Below are 23553 nucleotides of genomic sequence, written 5' to 3'. Positions count from 1 at the left end.
TGAGGCAATAAATATAAATTATATAATATAATAAAAAATATATATACATTTAATCCAGCCTTATTCCTGGCTGTAACATAACAAAATGTAGAAAAGTGAAGCGCTGTGACTACTTTCCGTATACACTGTACAGTCAAGTGTAGTTTTTCAAGAAATATGGACATCAATGTTTTATCTTCTTATAAACAATATAGATAAAGGTGATGTAATGGAACCAAAATAAATGATATTGTACTTTATCATTTATTTAACAAAAAAATGCCAATTTCTGCTGAAGCAAAATTGAGGACACCCTATGCCCTAAAAGCTGGTATTGCCCCCTTTGGCTGAAATAACATCAAGTAGATGTTTCCTCTAACGGTCATCTGTTCTCTGACATCAGTTGGGAGCAAGTTTATCCCACTCATCCATGCAGAATTCTTTCAGCTGTGTAATGTTTGAGGGGTGTCTTGCATGCACAGCTCGTTTCAAATCACCCACAGCATCTCCATAGGATTAAGATCCGGGCTTTGACTTGGCCATTCAAGAACTCCAACTTCTTTGTTTTGAGCCATTCCTTGTTGGATTTACTGGAATGTTTTGGGTCATTGTCATGTTGCATGGTCCATATCCGCTTCAGCTTCAATCTTCTGACAGATGGTCTCAATTGTTATTGAAGAACACTCATGGTTGATTTTATAATGGTGAGCTGGCCAGGCCCTGCTGCAGTGCAACAGCCCAAAACCATGACTGTCCAAAGCAAATTGTTCCAGAAGTCCTGGTCTAGTAGATGCACTGTACTTTATTATCAACTGTTGGGTCAACTTCATTCTGTAAGCCTCAGTGGAGCTCTTTTGATCTCGCCATACTAGTGATGCCACTCACTTTAACTAGAGCAAACCTAACTAAAGGTCTGAGGTTTAATTGAGACGGGATCCTCCAGAATCCTCTCTTACTATGATGCTGCTCCCCACATGGCAGTGGTCAGACTGGAGGAGGAGGCCAGCAGCTGTTGAGCTGTGACTGGAGCCCTGGGCTGAGGACGGGGCCCCGGGCTGGGGGGTCGTTGAGATGCAGGTAGGGGGTTTGGGGTGCTCCTACTCCGGGTGAAGCCGGTTTGGGGTGCTCCTACTCTGGGTTGGGGTGCTCCTACTCTGGGTTGGGGTGCTCCTACTCTGGTTTGGGGTGCTCCTACTCTGGTTTGGGGTGCTCCTACTCTGGGTTGGGGTGCTCCTACTCTGGGTTGGGGTGCTCCTACTCTGGTTTGGGGTGCTCCTACTCTGGTTTGGGGTGCTCCTACTCTGGTTTGGGGTGCTCCTACTCTGGTTTGGGGTGCTCCTACTCTGGTTTGGGGTGCTCCTACTCTGGTTTGGGGTGCTCCTACTCTGGTTTGGGGTGCTCCTACTCCGGCTTGGGGTGTTCCTACTCCGGGTTGGGGTGCTCCTACGGGTGTTGGAGGGTCAAGCTGTTTCGGGACAGGTCCAACATATTGGCTGTCTCCACCTTAAGGGGTCGGGGTCTGAATCCAACATGCTGGCATTAAGCCTGGAGCGCATGCTGAAGACAAACAGGGTCCTGATTGGTTGAGACATAGTTGAGCATGGTCTGCAATGACCCGGTGAGAACTGGAACAGTGCATGGAACTCCTGCTTTAGCGTCATCTGATAGGTGTGTCTCAGCGAGGGGGGGACCAGGGACAGAGAGGGGGACCAGGGACAGACCGGAGGTGGATGAGGGGGGGGGCAGAGAGAAGCAAGGGGGGGAAGCGTACAACGGATGGATTAGACGAAAGCCAAAGAGGGAAAGAGCTGGGAGTGATGAGGAATAGGAGACGATGGAAGGCTTTAAAGAAAATTAGGAGCAAGTTGATATCCATTGTCTTCTGTATCGTTTCCACGTCATTGATTTATGTTGCGTTTAAGTTTCTACCTAACTGGCCACGTAATGAGACTTCTGATGAGCTGCGTTTGCTTGAGGCGGCTTGCTACCCGCTCCATTGATTCCCCGCGGGGGAAGCGTCACGGCCACTCTGGGCAGGGGGGGGCCAGGCGCTTGACCGTGCAATTTTAAACGCATCTCAAGTGAACATTCCTTTACGTTGTACTTTGAGTTTGGTTAATGACGCCCAACCTTTACAACCAATCAGTTCATGAACCTTGGGAGTGCCGTAGTTATTGCTGGGAGACTGCAATATGAAACCAAACAACCCCTCTCAGCCAATCAGTGGTGTACACTGCTAGCCAATCAGTAGGAGACGTTGACTCCAGCCCTTCCTATCGTTACCTCATGCTGTATGCATTGTGTGTCTGAACACGAGCCCTTTATACCACAGGATCCTTATCTTCTAAACCGTGCAGGCGATTGACTGAAGATTTGGATTTCAATGCACTAAACCTTTTGCACTGAATACAACCTATCATAGAGAACTATAAATATGCAAACCAGTCAGTAGGTGTTTGTTGAACTGTTTGTGCTACTGAATTTCATGCTTCATTCTGAGGTACATTTTTAATCTGTATTAGAAAAATGTACTCCTTTATCAATGACAAATACAATTATGCTATTGTTTTCATACCATAGGTTTACATACATAATAATTTAAACAATGCTCCTTTCTCTGAAGGAGGTAGGTCTGCTGTACAACATGTACTGGGGGTTGTCTGGATGTTCCGTCCAGTTACTGAGAGTCCCGTTGAGGCATTTAACAACAAAGATGGCTTCCTCTGATGTGTCACATGTTTCATGTTCTGATTAGTTGTAGGTCCATCAGATTGCGTCTAAAAGCTATTTTTCCTGTGTTCATTGATGATGCCCCTCGGAAATAAATCTAAATTTAACTGTGGTTCCAAACTGCTACTCATTTGTGAATTGGTCTGGCGATGTCAGGCCAACGTTTTCTAGGAGTTTGGCCTTCAGATAAGGACGGTGGAGTTTGTATAATGCCTGAATTAGTCAGGATATATGAGGCTACATATAATAGAGGTCTGAAGTAGACGTAATTGAACTAATGACAGTGTTCAGCTCAGATATGCACCAAGCCTTATATATTACTATGTTTAACAAAAATGATGCAGTATTATATATATATTTTTTATTTTACTCTTGAACAAGTTTAGAACAACCTTATGTAGCTAGGTCATGAAAATGCCATGGATTTTTGTTTACAAATGATGGTGAAAAAGTTGGGCATTCATGTGAGTTTCACTTTAGTACTTTATCAAAAGGAAACCCAGGGTCTCTCCCCCATTGCCTTTTGAATATTGACCACTGTTAAACTTCTCATTAGTTTGTTGTTCCTGTCTCCAGTATTGTTGTCATGAATGTAATTTGCATGAATATGTTATCTTGGATCAGTTTGAAACCATGATTTATTGTGTATGCATGTGACAGACGTTATTTGGTTTGTATGTGTTGACGTGTCGTTTACTGTGTTATCACCGATATTGACAAACCCAAACCACCACTTGTATCTGAAACCATACATGTTTCTGTTGTGTTTGTAATACGTTTAATAAAAACCCTTCACTTCAATAGAACTGCTTCAAGTTTTGCTCTTTGGATATACAGTATATAAAATACTAATAAGTTCACAAAGCCAATATGAAATAATCTGATATAATCCCAAATAAAGAAAACAAACCCAGTATTACAAACTGAAGAGAAGCCGTCCTGATTGACCTGTGATTAGGTTAAGGTACTTCATTTACATTTTAAAATGCTTTTTATTTCATGTCTGTCTGTCTATAATTAATGGCACTTCCTAATATGTAAATACCACATTGGCTACTACCTTTTGTATTGAAGAACAATAATCAGTTTTGAACGCTTCTGATAAACAAATTACAATACCATAAATGTAATATTAGCAAATAATCTTCATCAAAAAGAGGCAGAAAATGCAGCATTAATTATTGAGAACAATGCAACCCAGAGTCAACGCCCCAACATGGCTTTCCTTGCTAAAGTAGATGAACACTTTTCAGTTAATTGGTTGTTTCAGGTCTGTCACATTCTTTTGTATAATTTTCACTTAAATCTGCAAAGATGATCTTTATAGAAATCTGACCCACGATTGGAAAAATAATTGTATTCAAATGTCTTAAGAATCTAACAGGACAAGTATTCATAGTACCCTGACACAAGCGCCCATTCCCCAAACCCCGCGTGTCAAAGCCCATGACGTCAAAGCCTGGGTCAACAAATACAAAAGGTCAGGACTTTGCCGTGTGCGTTATCAACTTACATAAATGCGTTTCACAAAATATACTTGGTTCACTTCCACAAAAAAGGAAGTGCCAGGAAGCGTCCTGATCAGACGGACAGGGTGCACCTACTGCGTCCCACGCAGGGCCGTCCCCGTGGAGGACCGTCCCCGTGGAGGGCCGTCCCCGTGGAGGACCGTCCCCGTGGAGGGCGTCGGCGCAGGCTGTGGATGGTCCACATTCTGTAGAGCTAATAATGAAAGTAGGACGGAGCTCCGGGTGCCCTGCTGGACGCTAGCGGTCACTCTCTCCTCAGAGCACACGCTCAGAAAAAGACCACGAATATTCAGAGTAGTGAAGAGAAAGTCAACCACGTAAAAAAACCTCTAAGAAAGTGCTGTTCATTCAGCTTGAACGGTTGAAGCGTGGTTTTACCTCGACCCAGACACACATTTAAGACTAGTAGTTTAAGAAAGCGGCACACACAGTAATAAATTCACCTCTTGTCACCGTGTCCCTGGCCCCCTCATAGGGCCTTGCCGTGCTGGCCCTCTCATTGGGCCTTGCCGTGCTGGCCCTCTCATTGGGCCTTGCCGTGCTGGCCCCCTCATTGGGCCTTGCGGTGCTGGCCCGGTGTGTCCTGGCCGTCCTGGCCGTCCGGGCTGTAGTGGCGGAGGAGCGCGCCCGGGAGCAGAGCCACGCAGGCGATGGCCAGGAGCTGAGCCAGCGTGGCCCAGGAGAAGATGTCGTCCATGGAGGAGATCTGGGACAGGATGGAGCCGGTCCGGACGCAGATGAAGTTATACGGAATCAGACCTGTGAGACCAGAGGAAGGCACAGTGTTTAAGAAGCCACTGTGTGTGAGTGTGTGTGTGTGTGTGTGTGTGGGTGAGCAGCCTCACCAATCAGCACGGTGGGGAAGAAGAGGGTGAGGGGGATGTTGAGGATGGGCGAGGTGACGTTAAGGAACCAGTTAGGAGTCATGGGGAACAAACGCAGGAAGAGAAGGAAGAAAAAGAGACTTCTCTTGTTCTCCTCAACCTGGAGAGAGAGAGTCAGAGAGAACGACAAGAAGAGGACGAAACAGAAGGAGGGAGGGACCGTAGAACAGCAATGCAGAAGAGAGGGAGGTTGAATATTGGACGTAGAGCTAGACAGACAGACAGACAGCTGGATGTATGTAGATACACAGCAGATAGAAATACAGACCGATATACTGTATGTCGATCGTAGATAGTGAGTCACTCAAATGTCAAGTGTCACTCTCATGCCACACCTCCTATTTCTCTCTCAAATTACACACTATTTTGCAGCCAACCTGAATATAACCTCTTATGTAATAGAGTGACGCCTCGGCTGTCGAACGGTGCGGTGTGGTGTCAGACTGGGACGCGGTGGACCCACTGAGTTTAACCCTTTAAGGGCGGCTGTCCTGCTCCCCCCTACCGACACCCAACAGGAATATAGGAAAAAGATAGATATTCATAGTCAAATTTGAACCAGTAGGCCTACTGGTCTGTGTTACTTGAGCATAAAACACTCAGTTGATTCATCTTCAACACAAATAGGATCAGGAGTTAACTTGGGAAATGGTTGCTTTGTTGGTTTGCTTCGTCTAAGTTGCTTTACTTCAAGCACAGAAATGTAGAAATAACCCTGAGGGGCCCCATGTCTCTATACACAGTCGTTCTACCCTCCTCTCTCTAAACAGTCGTTGTACCCTCCTCTCTCTAAACAGTCGTTCTACCCTCCTCTCTCTAAACAGTCGTTGTACCCTCCTCTCTCTAAACAGTCGTTGTACCCTCCTCTCTCTAAACAGTCGTTGTACCCTCCTCTCTCTAAACAGTCGTTCTACCCTCCTCTCTCTAAACAGTCGTTGTACCCTCCTCTCTCTAAACAGTCGTTGTACCCTCCTCTCTCTAAACAGTCGTTCTACCCTCCTCTCTCTAAACAGTCGTTGTACCCTCCTCTCTCTAAACAGTCGTTCTACCCTCCTCTCTCTAAACAGTTGTTCTACCCTCCTCTCTCTAAACAGTCGTTCTACCCTCCTCTCTCTAAACAGTCGTTGTACCCTCCTCTCTCTAAACAGTCGTTCTACCCTCCTCTCTCTAGACAGTCGTTCTACCCTCCTCTCTCTAGACAGTCGTTCTACCCTCCTCTCTCTAAACAGTCGTTCTACCCTCCTCTCTCTAAACAGTCGTTCTACCCTCCTCTCTCTAAACAGTCGTTCTACCCTCCTCTCTCTAAACAGTCGTTCTACCCTCCTCTCTCTAAACAGTCGTTCTACCCTCCTCTCTCTAAACAGTCGTTCTACCCTCCTCTCTCTAAACAGTCGTTGTACCCTCCTCTCTCTAAACAGTCGTTGTACCCTCCTCTCTCTAAACAGTCGTTGTACCCTCCTCTCTCTAAACAGTCGTTGTACCCTCCTCTCTCTAAACAGTCGTTCTACCCTCCTCTCTCTAAACAGTCGTTCTACCCTCCTCTCTCTAAACAGTCGTTCTACCCTCCTCTCTCTAGACAGTCGTTCTACCCTCCTCTCTCTAAACAGTCGTTGTACCCTCCTCTCTCTAAACAGTCGTTGTACCCTCCTCTCTCTAAACAGTCGTTGTACCCTCCTCTCTCTAAACAGTCGTTGTACCCTCCTCTCTCTAAACAGTCGTTGTACCCTCCTCTCTCTAAACAGTCGTTGTACCCTCCTCTCTCTAGACAGTCGTTCTACCCTCCTCTCTCTAAACAGTCGTTGTACCCTCCTCTCTCTAAACAGTCGTTGTACCCTCCTCTCTCTAAACAGTCGTTGTACCCTCCTCTCTCTAAACAGTCGTTGTACCCTCCTCTCTCTAAACAGTCGTTGTACCCTCCTCTCTCTAAACAGTCGTTCTACCCTCCTCTCTCTAAACAGTCGTTCTACCCTCCTCTCTCTAAACAGTCGTTCTACCCTCCTCTCTCTAAACAGTCGTTCTACCCTCCTCTCTCTAAACAGTCGTTCTACCCTCCTCTCTCTAAACAGTCGTTCTACCCTCCTCTCTCTAAACAGTCGTTCTACCCTCCTCTCTCTAAACAGTCGTTCTACCCTCCTCTCTCTAGTCGTTCTACCCTCCTCTCTCTAAACAGTCGTTCTACCCTCCTCTCTCTAAACAGTCGTTCTACCCTCCTCTCTCTAAACAGTCGTTCTACCCTCCTCTCTCTAAACAGTCGTTGTACCCTCCTCTCTCTAAACAGTCGTTCTACCCTCCTCTCTCTAAACAGTCGTTGTACCCTCCTCTCTCTAAACAGTCGTTCTACCCTCCTCTCTCTAAACAGTCGTTCTACCCTCCTCTCTCTAAACAGTCGTTCTACCCTCCTCTCTCTAAACAGTCGTTCTACCCTCCTCTCTCTAAACAGTCGTTCTACCCTCCTCTCTCTAGACAGTCGTTCTACCCTCCTCTCTCTAAACAGTCGTTCTACCCTCCTCTCTCTAGACAGTCGTTCTACCCTCCTCTCTCTAAACAGTCGTTCTACCCTCCTCTCTCTAAACAGTCGTTGTACCCTCCTCTCTCTAGACAGTCGTTCTACCCTCCTCTCTAAACAGTCGTTGTACCCTCCTCTCTCTAAACAGTCGTTGTACCCTCCTCTCTCTAAACAGTCGTTCTACCCTCCTCTCTCTAAACAGTCGTTCTACCCTCCTCTCTCTAAACAGTCGTTGTACCCTCCTCTCTCTAGACAGTCGTTCTACCCTCCTCTCTAAACAGTCGTTGTACCCTCCTCTCTCTAAACAGTCGTTGTACCCTCCTCTCTCTAAACAGTCGTTGTACCCTCCTCTCTCTAAACAGTCGTTGTACCCTCCTCTCTCTAGACAGTCGTTCTACCCTCCTCTCTCTAAACAGTCGTTCTACCCTCCTCTCTCTAGACAGTCGTTCTACCCTCCTCTCTCTAAACAGTCGTTGTACCCTCCTCTCTCTAAACAGTCGTTCTACCCTCCTCTCTCTAAACAGTCGTTCTACCCTCCTCTCTCTAGACAGTCGTTCTACCCTCCTCTCTCTAAACAGTCGTTCTACCCTCCTCTCTCTAAACAGTCGTTCTACCCTCCTCTCTCTAAACAGTCGTTCTACCCTCCTCTCTCTAAACAGTCGTTCTACCCTCCTCTCTCTAGACAGTCGTTCTACCCTCCTCTCTCTAAACAGTCGTTCTACCCTCCTCTCTCTAAACAGTCGTTCTACCCTCCTCTCTCTAAACAGTCGTTCTACCCTCCTCTCTCTAAACAGTCGTTGTACCCTCCTCTCTCTAAACAGTCGTTCTACCCTCCTCTCTCTAAACAGTCGTTCTACCCTCCTCTCTCTAAACAGTCGTTCTACCCTCCTCTCTCTAAACAGTCGTTGTACCCTCCTCTCTCTAAACAGTCGTTCTACCCTCCTCTCTCTAAACAGTCGTTGTACCCTCCTCTCTCTAAACAGTCGTTCTACCCTCCTCTCTCTAAACAGTCGTTGTACCCTCCTCTCTCTAAACAGTCGTTGTACCCTCCTCTCTCTAAACAGTCGTTGTACCCTCCTCTCTCTAGACAGTCGTTCTACCCTCCTCTCTCTAAACAGTCGTTGTACCCTCCTCTCTCTAAACAGTCGTTGTACCCTCCTCTCTCTAAACAGTCGTTGTACCCTCCTCTCTCTAAACAGTCGTTGTACCCTCCTCTCTCTAAACAGTCGTTGTACCCTCCTCTCTCTAAACAGTCGTTGTACCCTCCTCTCTCTAAACAGTCGTTGTACCCTCCTCTCTCTAGACAGTCGTTCTACCCTCCTCTCTCTAAACAGTCGTTGTACCCTCCTCTCTCTAAACAGTCGTTGTACCCTCCTCTCTCTAAACAGTCGTTGTACCCTCCTCTCTCTAAACAGTCGTTGTACCCTCCTCTCTCTAAACAGTCGTTGTACCCTCCTCTCTCTAAACAGTCGTTCTACCCTCCTCTCTCTAAACAGTCGTTCTACCCTCCTCTCTCTAAACAGTCGTTCTACCCTCCTCTCTCTAAACAGTCGTTCTACCCTCCTCTCTCTAAACAGTCGTTCTACCCTCCTCTCTCTAAACAGTCGTTCTACCCTCCTCTCTCTAAACAGTCGTTCTACCCTCCTCTCTCTAAACAGTCGTTCTACCCTCCTCTCTCTAGTCGTTCTACCCTCCTCTCTCTAAACAGTCGTTCTACCCTCCTCTCTCTAAACAGTCGTTCTACCCTCCTCTCTCTAAACAGTCGTTCTACCCTCCTCTCTCTAAACAGTCGTTGTACCCTCCTCTCTCTAAACAGTCGTTCTACCCTCCTCTCTCTAAACAGTCGTTGTACCCTCCTCTCTCTAAACAGTCGTTCTACCCTCCTCTCTCTAAACAGTCGTTCTACCCTCCTCTCTCTAAACAGTCGTTCTACCCTCCTCTCTCTAAACAGTCGTTCTACCCTCCTCTCTCTAAACAGTCGTTCTACCCTCCTCTCTCTAGACAGTCGTTCTACCCTCCTCTCTCTAAACAGTCGTTCTACCCTCCTCTCTCTAGACAGTCGTTCTACCCTCCTCTCTCTAAACAGTCGTTCTACCCTCCTCTCTCTAAACAGTCGTTGTACCCTCCTCTCTCTAGACAGTCGTTCTACCCTCCTCTCTAAACAGTCGTTGTACCCTCCTCTCTCTAAACAGTCGTTGTACCCTCCTCTCTCTAAACAGTCGTTCTACCCTCCTCTCTCTAAACAGTCGTTCTACCCTCCTCTCTCTAAACAGTCGTTGTACCCTCCTCTCTCTAGACAGTCGTTCTACCCTCCTCTCTAAACAGTCGTTGTACCCTCCTCTCTCTAAACAGTCGTTGTACCCTCCTCTCTCTAAACAGTCGTTGTACCCTCCTCTCTCTAAACAGTCGTTGTACCCTCCTCTCTCTAGACAGTCGTTCTACCCTCCTCTCTCTAAACAGTCGTTCTACCCTCCTCTCTCTAGACAGTCGTTCTACCCTCCTCTCTCTAAACAGTCGTTGTACCCTCCTCTCTCTAAACAGTCGTTCTACCCTCCTCTCTCTAAACAGTCGTTCTACCCTCCTCTCTCTAGACAGTCGTTCTACCCTCCTCTCTCTAAACAGTCGTTCTACCCTCCTCTCTCTAAACAGTCGTTCTACCCTCCTCTCTCTAAACAGTCGTTCTACCCTCCTCTCTCTAAACAGTCGTTCTACCCTCCTCTCTCTAGACAGTCGTTCTACCCTCCTCTCTCTAAACAGTCGTTCTACCCTCCTCTCTCTAAACAGTCGTTCTACCCTCCTCTCTCTAAACAGTCGTTCTACCCTCCTCTCTCTAAACAGTCGTTGTACCCTCCTCTCTCTAAACAGTCGTTCTACCCTCCTCTCTCTAAACAGTCGTTCTACCCTCCTCTCTCTAAACAGTCGTTCTACCCTCCTCTCTCTAAACAGTCGTTGTACCCTCCTCTCTCTAAACAGTCGTTCTACCCTCCTCTCTCTAAACAGTCGTTGTACCCTCCTCTCTCTAAACAGTCGTTCTACCCTCCTCTCTCTAAACAGTCGTTGTACCCTCCTCTCTCTAAACAGTCGTTGTACCCTCCTCTCTCTAAACAGTCGTTCTACCCTCCTCTCTCTAAACAGTCGTTCTACCCTCCTCTCTCTAGACAGTCGTTCTACCCTCCTCTCTCTAAACAGTCGTTCTACCCTCCTCTCTCTAAACAGTCGTTCTACCCTCCTCTCTCTAAACAGTCGTTCTACCCTCCTCTCTCTAAACAGTCGTTCTACCCTCCTCTCTCTAGACAGTCGTTCTACCCTCCTCTCTCTAAACAGTCGTTCTACCCTCCTCTCTCTAAACAGTCGTTCTACCCTCCTCTCTCTAAACAGTCGTTCTACCCTCCTCTCTCTAAACAGTCGTTGTACCCTCCTCTCTCTAAACAGTCGTTCTACCCTCCTCTCTCTAAACAGTCGTTCTACCCTCCTCTCTCTAAACACAGTCGTTCTACCCTCCTCTCTCTAAACAGTCGTTCTACCCTCCTCTCTCTAAACAGTCGTTCTACCCTCCTCTCTCTAGACAGTCGTTCTACCCTCCTCTCTCTAAACAGTCGTTCTACCCTCCTCTCTCTAAACAGTCGTTCTACCCTCCTCTCTCTAGACAGTCGTTCTACCCTCCTCTCTCTAAACAGTCGTTCTACCCTCCTCTCTCTAAACAGTCGTTCTACCCTCCTCTCTCTAAACAGTCGTTGTACCCTCCTCTCTCTAAACAGTCGTTGTACCCTCCTCTCTCTAAACAGTCGTTCTACCCTCCTCTCTCTAAACAGTCGTTGTACCCTCCTCTCTCTAAACAGTCGTTCTACCCTCCTCTCTCTAAACAGTCGTTGTACCCTCCTCTCTCTAAACAGTCGTTCTACCCTCCTCTCTCTAGTCGTTCTACCCTCCTCTCTCTAAACACAGTCGTTCTACCCTCCTCTCTCTAAACAGTCGTTCTACCCTCCTCTAGACAGTCGTTCTACCCTCCTCTCTCTAAACAGTCGTTGTACCCTCCTCTCTCTAAACAGTCGTTGTACCCTCCTCTCTCTAAACAGTCGTTGTACCCTCCTCTCTCTAAACAGTCGTTCTACCCTCCTCTCTCTAAACAGTCGTTCTACCCTCCTCTCTCTAAACAGTCGTTCTACCCTCCTCTCTCTAGACAGTCGTTCTACCCTCCTCTCTCTAAACAGTCGTTCTACCCTCCTCTCTCTAAACAGTCGTTGTACCCTCCTCTCTCTAAACAGTCGTTCTACCCTCCTCTCTCTAGACAGTCGTTCTACCCTCCTCTCTCTAAACAGTCGTTCTACCCTCCTCTCTCTAAACAGTCGTTGTACCCTCCTCTCTCTAAACAGTCGTTGTACCCTCCTCTCTCTAAACAGTCGTTGTACCCTCCTCTCTAGACAGTCGTTCTACCCTCCTCTCTCTAAACAGTCGTTCTACCCTCCTCTCTCTAAACAGTCGTTGTACCCTCCTCTCTCTAAACAGTCGTTGTACCCTCCTCTCTCTAAACAGTCGTTGTACCCTCCTCTCTCTAAACAGTCGTTCTACCCTCCTCTCTCTAAACAGTCGTTCTACCCTCCTCTCTCTAAACAGTCGTTCTACCCTCCTCTCTCTAGACAGTCATTCTACCCTCCTCTCTCTAAACAGTCGTTCTACCCTCCTCTCTCTAAACAGTCGTTCTACCCTCCTCTCTCTAAACAGTCGTTCTACCCTCCTCTCTCTAGACAGTCGTTCTACCCTCCTCTCTCTAAACAGTCGTTCTACCCTCCTCTCTCTAAACAGTCGTTGTACCCTCCTCTCTCTAAACAGTCGTTGTACCCTCCTCTCTCTAAACAGTCCTTCTACCCTCCTCTCTCTAAACAGTCGTTCTACCCTCCTCTCTCTAGACAGTCGTTCTACCCTCCTCTCTCTAAACAGTCGTTCTACCCTCCTCTCTCTAAACAGTCGTTCTACCCTCCTCTCTCTAAACAGTCGTTCTACCCTCCTCTCTCTAAACAGTCGTTGTACCCTCCTCTCTCTAAACAGTCGTTCTACCCTCCTCTCTCTAAACAGTCGTTGTACCCTCCTCTCTCTAAACAGTCGTTCTACCCTCCTCTCTCTAAACAGTCGTTGTACCCTCCTCTCTCTAAACAGTCGTTCTACCCTCCTCTCTCTAAACAGTCGTTCTACCCTCCTCTCTCTAAACAGTCGTTCTACCCTCCTCTCTCTAAACAGTCGTTCTACCCTCCTCTCTCTAAACAGTCGTTGTACCCTCCTCTCTCTAAACAGTCGTTCTACCCTCCTCTCTCTAAACAGTCGTTGTACCCTCCTCTCTCTAAACAGTCGTTCTACCCTCCTCTCTCTAAACAGTCGTTCTACCCTCCTCTCTCTAAACAGTCGTTCTACCCTCCTCTCTCTAAACAGTCGTTCTACCCTCCTCTCTCTAAACACAGTCGTTCTACCCTCCTCTCTCTAAACAGTCGTTCTACCCTCCTCTCTCTAAACAGTCGTTCTACCCTCCTCTCTCTAGACAGTCGTTCTACCCTCCTCTCTCTAAACAGTCGTTCTACCCTCCTCTCTCTAAACAGTCGTTCTACCCTCCTCTCTCTAGACAGTCGTTCTACCCTCCTCTCTCTAAACAGTCGTTCTACCCTCCTCTCTCTAAAGAGTCGTTCTACCCTCCTCTCTCTAAACAGTCGTTCTACCCTCCTCTCTCTAAACAGTCGTTGTACCCTCCTCTCTCTAAACAGTCGTTCTACCCTCCTCTCTCTAAACAGTCGTTCTACCCTCCTCTCTCTAAACACAGTCGTTCTACCCTCCTCTCTCTAAACAGTCGTTCTACCCTCCTCTCTCTAAACAGTCGTTCTACCCTCCTCTCTCTAGACAGTCGTTCTACCCTCCTCTCTCTAAACAGTCGTTCTACCCTCCTCTCTCTAAACAGTCGTTCTACCCTCCTCTCTCTAAACAGTCGTTCTACCCTCCTCTCTCTAAACACAGTCGTTCTACCCTCCTCTCTCTAAACAGTCGTTCTACCCTCCTCTCTCTAAACAGTCGTTCTACCCTCCTCTCTCTAGACAGTCGTTCTACCCTCCTCTCTCTAAACAGTCGTTCTACCCTCCTCTCTCTAAACAGTCGTTCTACCCTCCTCTCTCTAAACAGTCGTTCTACCCTCCTCTCTCTAAACAGTCGTTCTACCCTCCTCTCTCTAAACAGTCGTTCTACCCTCCTCTCTCTAAACAGTCGTTCTACCCTCCTCTCTCTAAACAGTCGTTCTACCCTCCTCTCTCTAAACAGTCGTTGTACCCTCCTCTCTCTAAACAGTCGTTCTACCCTCCTCTCTCTAAACAGTCGTTGTACCCTCCTCTCTCTAAACAGTCGTTGTACCCTCCTCTCTCTAAACAGTCGTTGTACCCTCCTCTCTCTAAACAGTCGTTCTACCCTCCTCTCTCTAAACAGTCGTTGTACCCTCCTCTCTCTAAACAGTCGTTCTACCCTCCTCTCTCTAAACAGTCCTTCTACCCTCCTCTCTCTAAACAGTCGTTGTACCCTCCTCTCTCTAGACAGTCGTTCTACCCTCCTCTCTAAACAGTCGTTGTACCCTCCTCTCTCTAAACAGTCGTTGTACCCTCCTCTCTCTAAACAGTCGTTCTACCCTCCTCTCTCTAAACAGTCGTTCTACCCTCCTCTCTCTAGACAGTCGTTCTACCCTCCTCTCTCTAAACAGTCGTTCTACCCTCCTCTCTCTAAACAGTCGTTCTACCCTCCTCTCTCTAAACAGTCGTTCTACCCTCCTCTCTCTAGACAGTCGTTCTACCCTCCTCTCTCTAAACAGTCGTTCTACCCTCCTCTCTCTAAACAGTCGTTCTACCCTCCTCTCTCTAAACAGTCGTTCTACCCTCCTCTCTCTAAACAGTCGTTCTACCCTCCTCTCTCTAGACAGTCGTTCTACCCTCCTCTCTCTAAACAGTCGTTCTACCCTCCTCTCTCTAAACAGTCGTTCTACCCTCCTCTCTCTAAACAGTCGTTCTACCCTCCTCTCTCTAAACAGTCGTTGTACCCTCCTCTCTCTAAACAGTCGTTCTACCCTCCTCTCTCTAAACAGTCCTTCTACCCTCCTCTCTCTAAACAGTCGTTCTACCCTCCTTTCTCTAAACAGTCGTTCTACCCTCCTCTCTCTAAACAGTCGTTCTACCCTCCTCTCTCTAAACACAGTCGTTCTACCCTCCTCTCTCTAAACAGTCGTTCTACCCTCCTCTCTCTAAACAGTCGTTCTACCCTCCTCTCTCTAAACAGTCGTTCTACCCTCCTCTCTCTAAACAGTCGTTCTACCCTCCTCTCTCTAAACAGTCGTTGTACCCTCCTCTCTCTAAACAGTCGTTGTACCCTCCTCTCTCTAAACAGTCGTTCTACCCTCCTCTCTCTAAACAGTCGTTGTACCCTCCTCTCTCTAAACAGTCGTTCTACCCTCCTCTCTCTAAACAGTCGTTGTACCCTCCTCTCTCTAAACAGTCGTTGTACCCTCCTCTCTCTAAACAGTCGTTCTACCCTCCTCTCTCTAAACAGTCCTTCTACCCTCCTCTCTCTAAACAGTCCTTCTACCCTCCTCTCTCTAAACAGTCGTTGTACCCTCCTCTCTCTAGACAGTCGTTCTACCCTCCTCTCTAAACAGTCGTTGTACCCTCCTCTCTCTAAACAGTCGTTCTACCCTCCTCTCTCTAAACAGTCGTTGTACCCTCCTCTCTCTAAACAGTCGTTCTACCCTCCTCTCTCTAAACAGTCGTTGTACCCTCCTCTCTCTAAACAGTCGTTGTACCCTCCTCTCTCTAAACAGTCGTTCTACCCTCCTCTCTCTAAACAGTCGTTCTACCCTCCTCTCTCTAAACAGTCCTTCTACCCTCCTCTCTCTAAACAGTCGTTGTACCCTCCTCTCTCTAAACAGTCGTTCTACCCTCCTCTCTCTAAACAGTCGTTCTACCCTCCTCTCTCTAAACAGTCGTTCTACCCTCCTCTCTCTAAACAGTCCTTCTACCCTCCTCTCTCTAAACAGTCGTTGTACCCTCCTCTCTCTAGACAGTCGTTCTACCCTCCTCTCTAAACAGTCGTTGTACCCTCCTCTCTCTAAACAGTCGTTGTACCCTCCTCTCTCTAAACAGTCGTTCTACCCTCCTCTCTCTAAACAGTCGTTCTACCCTCCTCTCTCTAGACAGTCGTTCTACCCTCCTCTCTCTAAACAGTCGTTCTACCCTCCTCTCTCTAAACAGTCGTTCTACCCTCCTCTCTCTAAACAGTCGTTCTACCCTCCTCTCTCTAGACAGTCGTTCTACCCTCCTCTCTCTAAACAGTCGTTCTACCCTCCTCTCTCTAAACAGTCGTTCTACCCTCCTCTCTCTAAACAGTCGTTGTACCCTCCTCTCTCTAAACAGTCGTTGTACCCTCCTCTCTCTAAACAGTCGTTCTACCCTCCTCTCTCTAAACAGTCGTTCTACCCTCCTCTCTCTAAACACAGTCGTTCTACCCTCCTCTCTCTAAACAGTCGTTCTACCCTCCTCTCTCTAAACAGTCGTTCTACCCTCCTCTCTCTAAACAGTCGTTCTACCCTCCTCTCTCTAAACAGTCGTTCTACCCTCCTCTCTCTAAACAGTCGTTCTACCCTCCTCTCTCTAAACAGTCGTTGTACCCTCCTCTCTCTAAACAGTCGTTGTACCCTCCTCTCTCTAAACAGTCGTTCTACCCTCCTCTCTCTAAACAGTCGTTCTACCCTCCTCTCTCTAAACAGTCCTTCTACCCTCCTCTCTCTAAACAGTCGTTGTACCCTCCTCTCTCTAAACAGTCGTTCTACCCTCCTCTCTCTAAACAGTCGTTCTACCCTCCTCTCTCTAAACAGTCGTTCTACCCTCCTCTCTCTAAACAGTCGTTCTACCCTCCTCTCTCTAGACAGTCGTTCTACCCTCCTCTCTCTAAACAGTCGTTGTACCCTCCTCTCTCTAAACAGTCGTTCTACCCTCCTCTCTCTAGACAGTCGTTCTACCCTCCTCTCTCTAAACAGTTCTACCCTCCTCTCTCTAAACAGTCGTTCTACCCTCCTCTCTCTAAACAGTCGTTCTACCCTCCTCTCTCTAAACAGTCGTTCTACCCTCCTCTCTCTAAACAGTCGTTCTACCCTCCTCTCTCTAAACAGTCGTTCTACCCTCCTCTCTCTAAACAGTCGTTCTACCCTCCTCTCTCTAAACAGTCGTTCTACCCTCCTCTCTCTAAACAGTCGTTCTACCCTCCTCTCTCTAAACAGTCGTTCTACCCTCCTCTCTCTAAACAGTCGTTCTACCCTCCTCTCTCTAAACAGTCGTTGTACCCTCCTCTCTCTAAACAGTCGTTGTACCCTCCTCTCTCTAAACAGTCGTTCTACCCTCCTCTCTCTAAACAGCCGTTCTACCCTCCTCTCTCTAAACAGTTGTTGTACCCTCCTCTCTCTAAACAGTCGTTCTACCCTCCTCTCTCTAAACAGTCGTTGTACCCTCCTCTCTCTAAACAGTCGTTCTACCCTCCTCTCTCTAAACAGTCGTTGTACCCTCCTCTCTCTAAACAGTCGTTCTACCCTCCTCTCTCTAAACAGTCGTTGTACCCTCCTCTAAACAGCCGTTCTACCCTCCTCTCTCTAAACAGTCGTTCTACCCTCCTCTCTCTAGACAGTCGTTCTACCCTCCTCTCTCTAAACAGTCGTTGTACCCTCCTCTCTCTAAACAGTCGTTCTACCCTCCTCTCTCTAAACAGTCGTTGTACCCTCCTCTCTCTAAACAGTCGTTCTACCCTCCTCTCTCTAAACAGTCGTTGTACCCTCCTCTCTCTAAACAGTCGTTCTACCCTCCTCTCTCTAAACAGTCATTGTACCCTCCTCTAAACAGTCGTTGTACCCTCCTCTAAACAGTCGTTGTACCCTCCTCTCTCTAGTCGTTGTACCCTCCTCTCTCTAAACAGTCGTTCTACCCTCCTCTCTCTAAACAGTCGTTGTACCCTCCTCTCTCTAAACAGTCGTTGTACCCTCCTCTCTCTAAACAGTCGTTGTACCCTCCTCTCTCTAAACAGTCGTTGTACCCTCCTCTCTCTAAACAGTCGTTCTACCCTCCTCTCTCTAAACAGTCCTTCTACCCTCCTCTCTCTAGACAGTCGTTGTACCCTCCTCTCTCTAAACAGTCGTTCTACCCTCCTCTCTCTAAACAGTCGTTCTACCCTCCTCTCTCTAAACACAGTCGTTCTACCCTCCTCTCTCTAAACAGTCGTTGTACCCTCCTCTCTCTAAACAGTCGTTGTACCCTCCTCTCTCTAAACAGTCGTTCTACCCTCCTCTCTCTAGACAGTCGTTCTACCCTCCTCTCTCTAAACAGTCGTTGTACCCTCCTCTCTCTAAACAGTCGTTCTACCCTCCTCTCTCTAAACAGTCGTTGTACCCTCCTCTCTCTAAACAGTCGTTCTACCCTCCTCTCTCTAAACAGTCGTTGTACCCTCCTCTCTCTAAACAGTCGTTCTACCCTCCTCTCTCTAAACAGTCGTTGTACCCTCCTCTAAACAGTCGTTGTACCCTCCTCTAAACAGTCGTTCTACCCTCCTCTCTCTAGTCGTTGTACCCTCCTCTCTCTAAACAGTCGTTCTACCCTCCTCTCTCTAAACAGTCGTTGTACCCTCCTCTCTCTAAACAGTCGTTGTACCCTCCTCTCTCTAAACAGTCGTTCTACCCTCCTCTCTCTAAACAGTCGTTGTACCCTCCTCTCTCTAAACAGTCGTTGTACCCTCCTCTCTCTAAACAGTCGTTCTACCCTCCTCTCTCTAAACAGTCCTTCTACCCTCCTCTCTCTAGACAGTCGTTGTACCCTCCTCTCTCTAAACAGTCGTTCTACCCTTTTCTCTCTAAACAGTCGTTCTACCCTCCTCTCTCTAAACACAGTCGTTCTACCCTCCTCTCTCTAAACAGTCGTTGTACCCTCCTCTCTCTAAACAGTCGTTGTACCCTCCTCTCTCTAAACAGTCGTTCTACCCTCCTCTCTCTAAACAGTCCTTCTACCCTCCTCTCTCTAGACAGTCGTTCTACCCTCCTCTCTCTAAACAGTCGTTGTACCCTCCTCTCTCTAAACAGTCGTTGTACCCTCCTCTCTCTAAACAGTCGTTCTACCCTCCTCTCTCTAAACAGTCCTTCTACCCTCCTCTCTCTAGACAGTCGTTGTACCCTCCTCTCTCTAAACAGTCGTTCTACCCTCCTCTCTCTAAACAGTCGTTCTACCCTCCTCTCTCTAAACACAGTCGTTCTACCCTCCTCTCTCTAAACAGTCGTTGTACCCTCCTCTCTCTAAACAGTCGTTGTACCCTCCTCTCTCTAAACAGTCGTTCTACCCTCCTCTCTCTAAACAGTCCTTCTACCCTCCTCTCTCTAGACAGTCGTTCTACCCTCCTCTCTCTAAACAGTCGTTGTACCCTCCTCTCTCTAAACAGTCGTTCTACCCTCCTCTCTCTAGACAGTCGTTCTACCCTCCTCTCTCTAAACAGTCGTTCTACCCTCCTCTCTCTAAACAGTCGTTCTACCCTCCTCTCTCTAAACAGTCGTTCTACCCTCCTCTCTCTAAACAGTCGTTCTACCCTCCTCTCTCTAGACAGTCGTTCTACCCTCCTCTCTCTAAACAGTCGTTGTACCCTCCTCTCTCTAAACAGTCGTTCTACCCTCCTCTCTCTAGACAGTCGTTCTACCCTCCTCTCTCTAAACAGTTCTACCCTCCTCTCTCTAAACAGTCGTTCTACCCTCCTCTCTCTAAACAGTCGTTCTACCCTCCTCTCTCTAAACAGTCGTTCTACCCTCCTCTCTCTAAACAGTCGTTCTACCCTCCTCTCTCTAAACAGTCGTTCTACCCTCCTCTCTCTAAACAGTCGTTCTACCCTCCTCTCTCTAGACAGTCGTTCTACCCTCCTCTCTCTAGACAGTCGTTCTACCCTCCTCTCTCTAGTCGTTGTACCCTCCTCTCTCCTTCCTACCTTCCTCTGCAGTGCGGCCACTTTGTCGGGGAACAGACGGACGATGTGCTTCTTCCCGAAGGCGGCGGACAGCAGGTAGCAGAAGGTGGAGCCCGAGGTGGTCAGCAGGCAGGCCAGGGCCAGGCCCTCCCAGGTCCCGAACAGAGCCCCCGCCAGCATGTTCTGGATCACCGGGGGGGGGGACAACGTGTGGTCATGTTCTGGATCACCAGGGGGGGGGGGGACAACGTGTGGTCATGGTCTGGATCACCGGGGGGGGGGGAACGTGTGGTCATGTTCTGGATCACCAGGGGGGGGGGGGGGGGGACAACGTGTGGTCATGTTCTGGATCACCAGGGGGGGGGGGGAACGTGTGGTCATGTTCTGGATCACCAGGGGGGGGGGGGGGGGGACAACGTGTGGTCATGTTCTGGATCACCAGGGGGGGGGGGGGGGACAACGTGTGGTGATGTTCTGGATCACCAGGGGGGGGGGGGACAACGTGTGGTCATGTTCTGGATCACCAGGGGGGGGGGGGAACGTGTGGTCATGTTCTGGATCACCAGGGGGGGGGACAACGTGTGGTCATGTTCTGGATCACCAGGGGGGGGGACAACGTGTGGTCATGGTCTGGATCACCAGGGGGGGGGGGGGGGGGACAACGTGTGGTCATGTTCTGGATCACCAGGGGGGGGGGGGGGGACAACGTGTGGTCATGTTCTGGATCACCAGGGGGGGGGGACAACGTGTGGTCATGTTCTGGATCACCAGGGGGGGGGGGGGGGACAACGTGTGGTGATGTTCTGGATCACCAGGGGGGGGGGGGAACGTGTGGTGATGTTCTGGATCACCAGGGGGGGGGGGGGGGGGGGGAACGTGTGGTCATGGCTCCACCCTCAGACAACAATCAAAGCATACTATCTAATGGGAGTAGTGACATTGCTTTAGTTATAGCGTTTATTTTTAAAACAACCACTGGACAGAGCAGCCAGACGAATCACAAATGCAAGGTTACTTCATTATACTTCTTTGTATTATAATTTCTTACGTGTAAGTATATACCTATATATGTATGCATGTATATGCAGTACATAAGTATGTATGACTGTATGTATGTACATACGTACGTACGACGGATGTACACGTGTGTCCATGCATACAGTATGTTATGTATGTATATATGTATTATTTTGTCATTTATTAACTATCCTATTTGTTACTTTCTGTTGAGAAGTCTGATTCATGCCATTTGTGTTAGTTAGTTGATAGCGTTGGGAGTTTGGGTGTGACATCATTCTTGTGTTTATCTAGTTTTTGTGTTTTGACGTCCATTATTGTGTGTTTGTTTTCCAAGGAGGGGTCCTTGAGAAACACAAATCCAGAGAGCTCCACCTCAGGGGGTGGAGGCCACTGAAGCGTCTAGACTCACCAAGAAGGAGGAGCCAGGGATGGCGAAGGACTGCTTGTAGAGGTAGGCGCTGCAGAACAGCAGCAGGACGTAGCCGTGGTGCTCCCTCTTGTAGAACTTCAGCGTCTCCGCCAGCTCCCTCAGCTCGTCCAGGTCAGAGGGGAACTTCAGCCTGGACGTGGAAACAGAGTACTGAATGACCTTCAGCCTGGACGTGGAAACAGAGTACTGAATGACCTTCAGCCTGGACGTGGAAACAGAGTACTGAATGACCTTCAGCCTGGACGTGGAAACAGAGTACTGAATGACCTTCAGCCTGGACGTGGAAACAGAGTACTGAATGACCTTCAGCCTGGACGTGGAAACAGAGTACTGAATGACCTTCAGCCTGGACGTGGAAACAGAGTACTGAATGACCTTCAGCCTGGACGTGGAAACAGAGTACTGAATGACCTTCAGCCTGGACGTGGAAACAGAGTACTGAATGACCTTCAGCCTGGACGTGGAAACAGAGTACTGAATGACCTTCAGCCTGGACGTGGACACAGAGTACTGAATGGACCCACGCTTTGTTGGCTTTGTTGTTACATCTACGCACAGATGGGAACGCCCTACCTGAACTGGTATGGAGCTAGCTGACACACACCTGTACTGTATACAGAGCATGTCGAACGCACAACACACTCACACTGTTGGATGTTGAAGTGCAAGTGAATTATTTGAAAACTATAGATGACTGCTGAAAAAACAGGAGGGGGAAGACAGACAGACAGAAAATCAAGAAACATCAGAGTAAGGGAGAAGAGTCATTGGATCTGCCTGATTGAAGGACAAGAATAGCCCTTACTGCACACACACATGTAGTAAAAAGGTTTGGATATATAGTAACATATATATATATATATATATATATATATATATATATATATATAATGACAGGCTCCCCTGAAGGAAATCCCCCTGAAACACGATGGTTTCCCTCTTGACCTAATATTCAGCATCCATGGTTTTCATTGGTCAGCTGGTCAACATATAGCATCTCATTGGTCAGTTGGTCAACATAAATTACCCCACAATATGCATGTTCACACACACACACACACACACACACACACACACACACACACACTAAAAGGATGAACATTAGATGTGTGGCCTAAAGGTCACGTGTTTGAATCCCTACCCCCTCATGGTAAGGACGTGGGGGTTGGACCTCGGCAGTGCGCTCATAGCACCAGATCTGGACTCCTCAACGTCTCCATGTTCATAACCGTCATGTCACAGGACATTTTGACCATTTTTACGCATAGCTCCCACTGTGGCACGTCTGTTGTACCCACACACACACACACACACACACACACACACACACACACACACACACACACACACACTGTGTAAGAGGTGTGTGTGTCTGGGTGCATGCCTGGGCAGTATAATATCTTGCTAAGCGTTATTCTAACTGTCCCTAGACTACTGCACACGCACGCGCACACACACACACACACACACACACACACACACACACACACACACATGATACCCACAAACACACACTAAAGACATTCTACAGAGTAATGGGATCCATACACGCCGTGCTGCGGCCCTGCTGCTCTGGGACTTAGGGTTAGGGTGTTCATGCATCGGCTCTGTTGCTCTTCCTAATGCCTTCATGCAATCATTTGTCAGCAGCCTTCTTATTTTGTTGCTTAAAGGCTGAATGAATTACTTTTTGCAATACACTTGCTTGCAAACGCTTGCAAACTTGTGTTTGCCTTTATTGTTCAAAATAAAGTAAAGCCAATCAATGAAAGGGGACAGTAACCAACGACAGCCAATATGATCCCCGTTCGTTTGCCTTCTTCATGCCTACCGATACTCCTTGACGTCGTGGTCCTGGTCGGCGTTGTCCGATGGGACCGGGGAGACGGCGGGCAGGTGCGTGGACAGCAGGTACAGGTAGCAGGTCGCCGCCGCCAGGATACCCACCAGCCCCACCATGGACTGCATGGCTCCGGTGCGATACACTTCCACTTCTTTGTAAGTTAACCAGTGATTACGTTTTCCTGGTTTGTTCAGCTACACACTCTTTGACAACGTGTGTTCTCGAAAATCTAGAACCCCTCTAATCTAAAAGCCCCGGCCGAAGAGCCGATACCTTTACACTTGGATAGGTTCAGGGCTGAAGCTCCGAGTGACTGAGGGCTGCTGAGGGGCTGCAGCGGGACGGGGTCACATGACGCCCGCTGACCGACTGGCTGAGATCAAAATAACTGTCACTTGAACTGTTGCACTTCTGTAACGAGGCCTCTGAGCGGCAGCTCACCCACACAGGGGCTCACCCACACAGGGCCTCACCCACACAGGGCCTCACCCACACAGGGGCTCACCCACACAGGGGCTCACCCACACAGGGCCTCACCCACACAGGGGCTCACCCACACAGGGGCTCACCCACACAGGGGCTCACCCACACAGGGGCTCACCCACACAGGGGCTCACCCACACAGGGCCTCACCCACACAG

General features: G+C 48.3%; 1 protein-coding gene across 1 annotated transcript; it reads right to left on the bottom strand.

Moving 5' to 3' along the window:
- Positions 1-1369: 1369 nt before the first annotated feature.
- On the bottom strand, positions 1370-23207 carry LOC311350323 (transmembrane protein 41A-B-like). The gene is made up of 5 exons (XM_084470327.1): positions 22901-23207; positions 21049-21199; positions 19641-19802; positions 5084-5222; positions 1370-4997 (listed from the first exon to the last, which is right to left on the bottom strand). Exons 1-5 carry the CDS (start codon positions 23035-23037, stop codon positions 4789-4791), a joined length of 798 nt encoding a protein of 265 aa, XP_084326453.1. The 5' UTR covers positions 23038-23207; the 3' UTR covers positions 1370-4788.
- Between the last annotated feature and the right edge of the window lie 346 nt (positions 23208-23553).

This window comes from Micromesistius poutassou, assembly GCF_964030765.1.
Source record: "Micromesistius poutassou genome assembly, chromosome: 7".
NCBI classification, from domain to species: Eukaryota; Metazoa; Chordata; class Actinopteri; order Gadiformes; family Gadidae; genus Micromesistius; species Micromesistius poutassou.
This window is presented reverse-complemented; position numbering and strand designations above follow the sequence as displayed.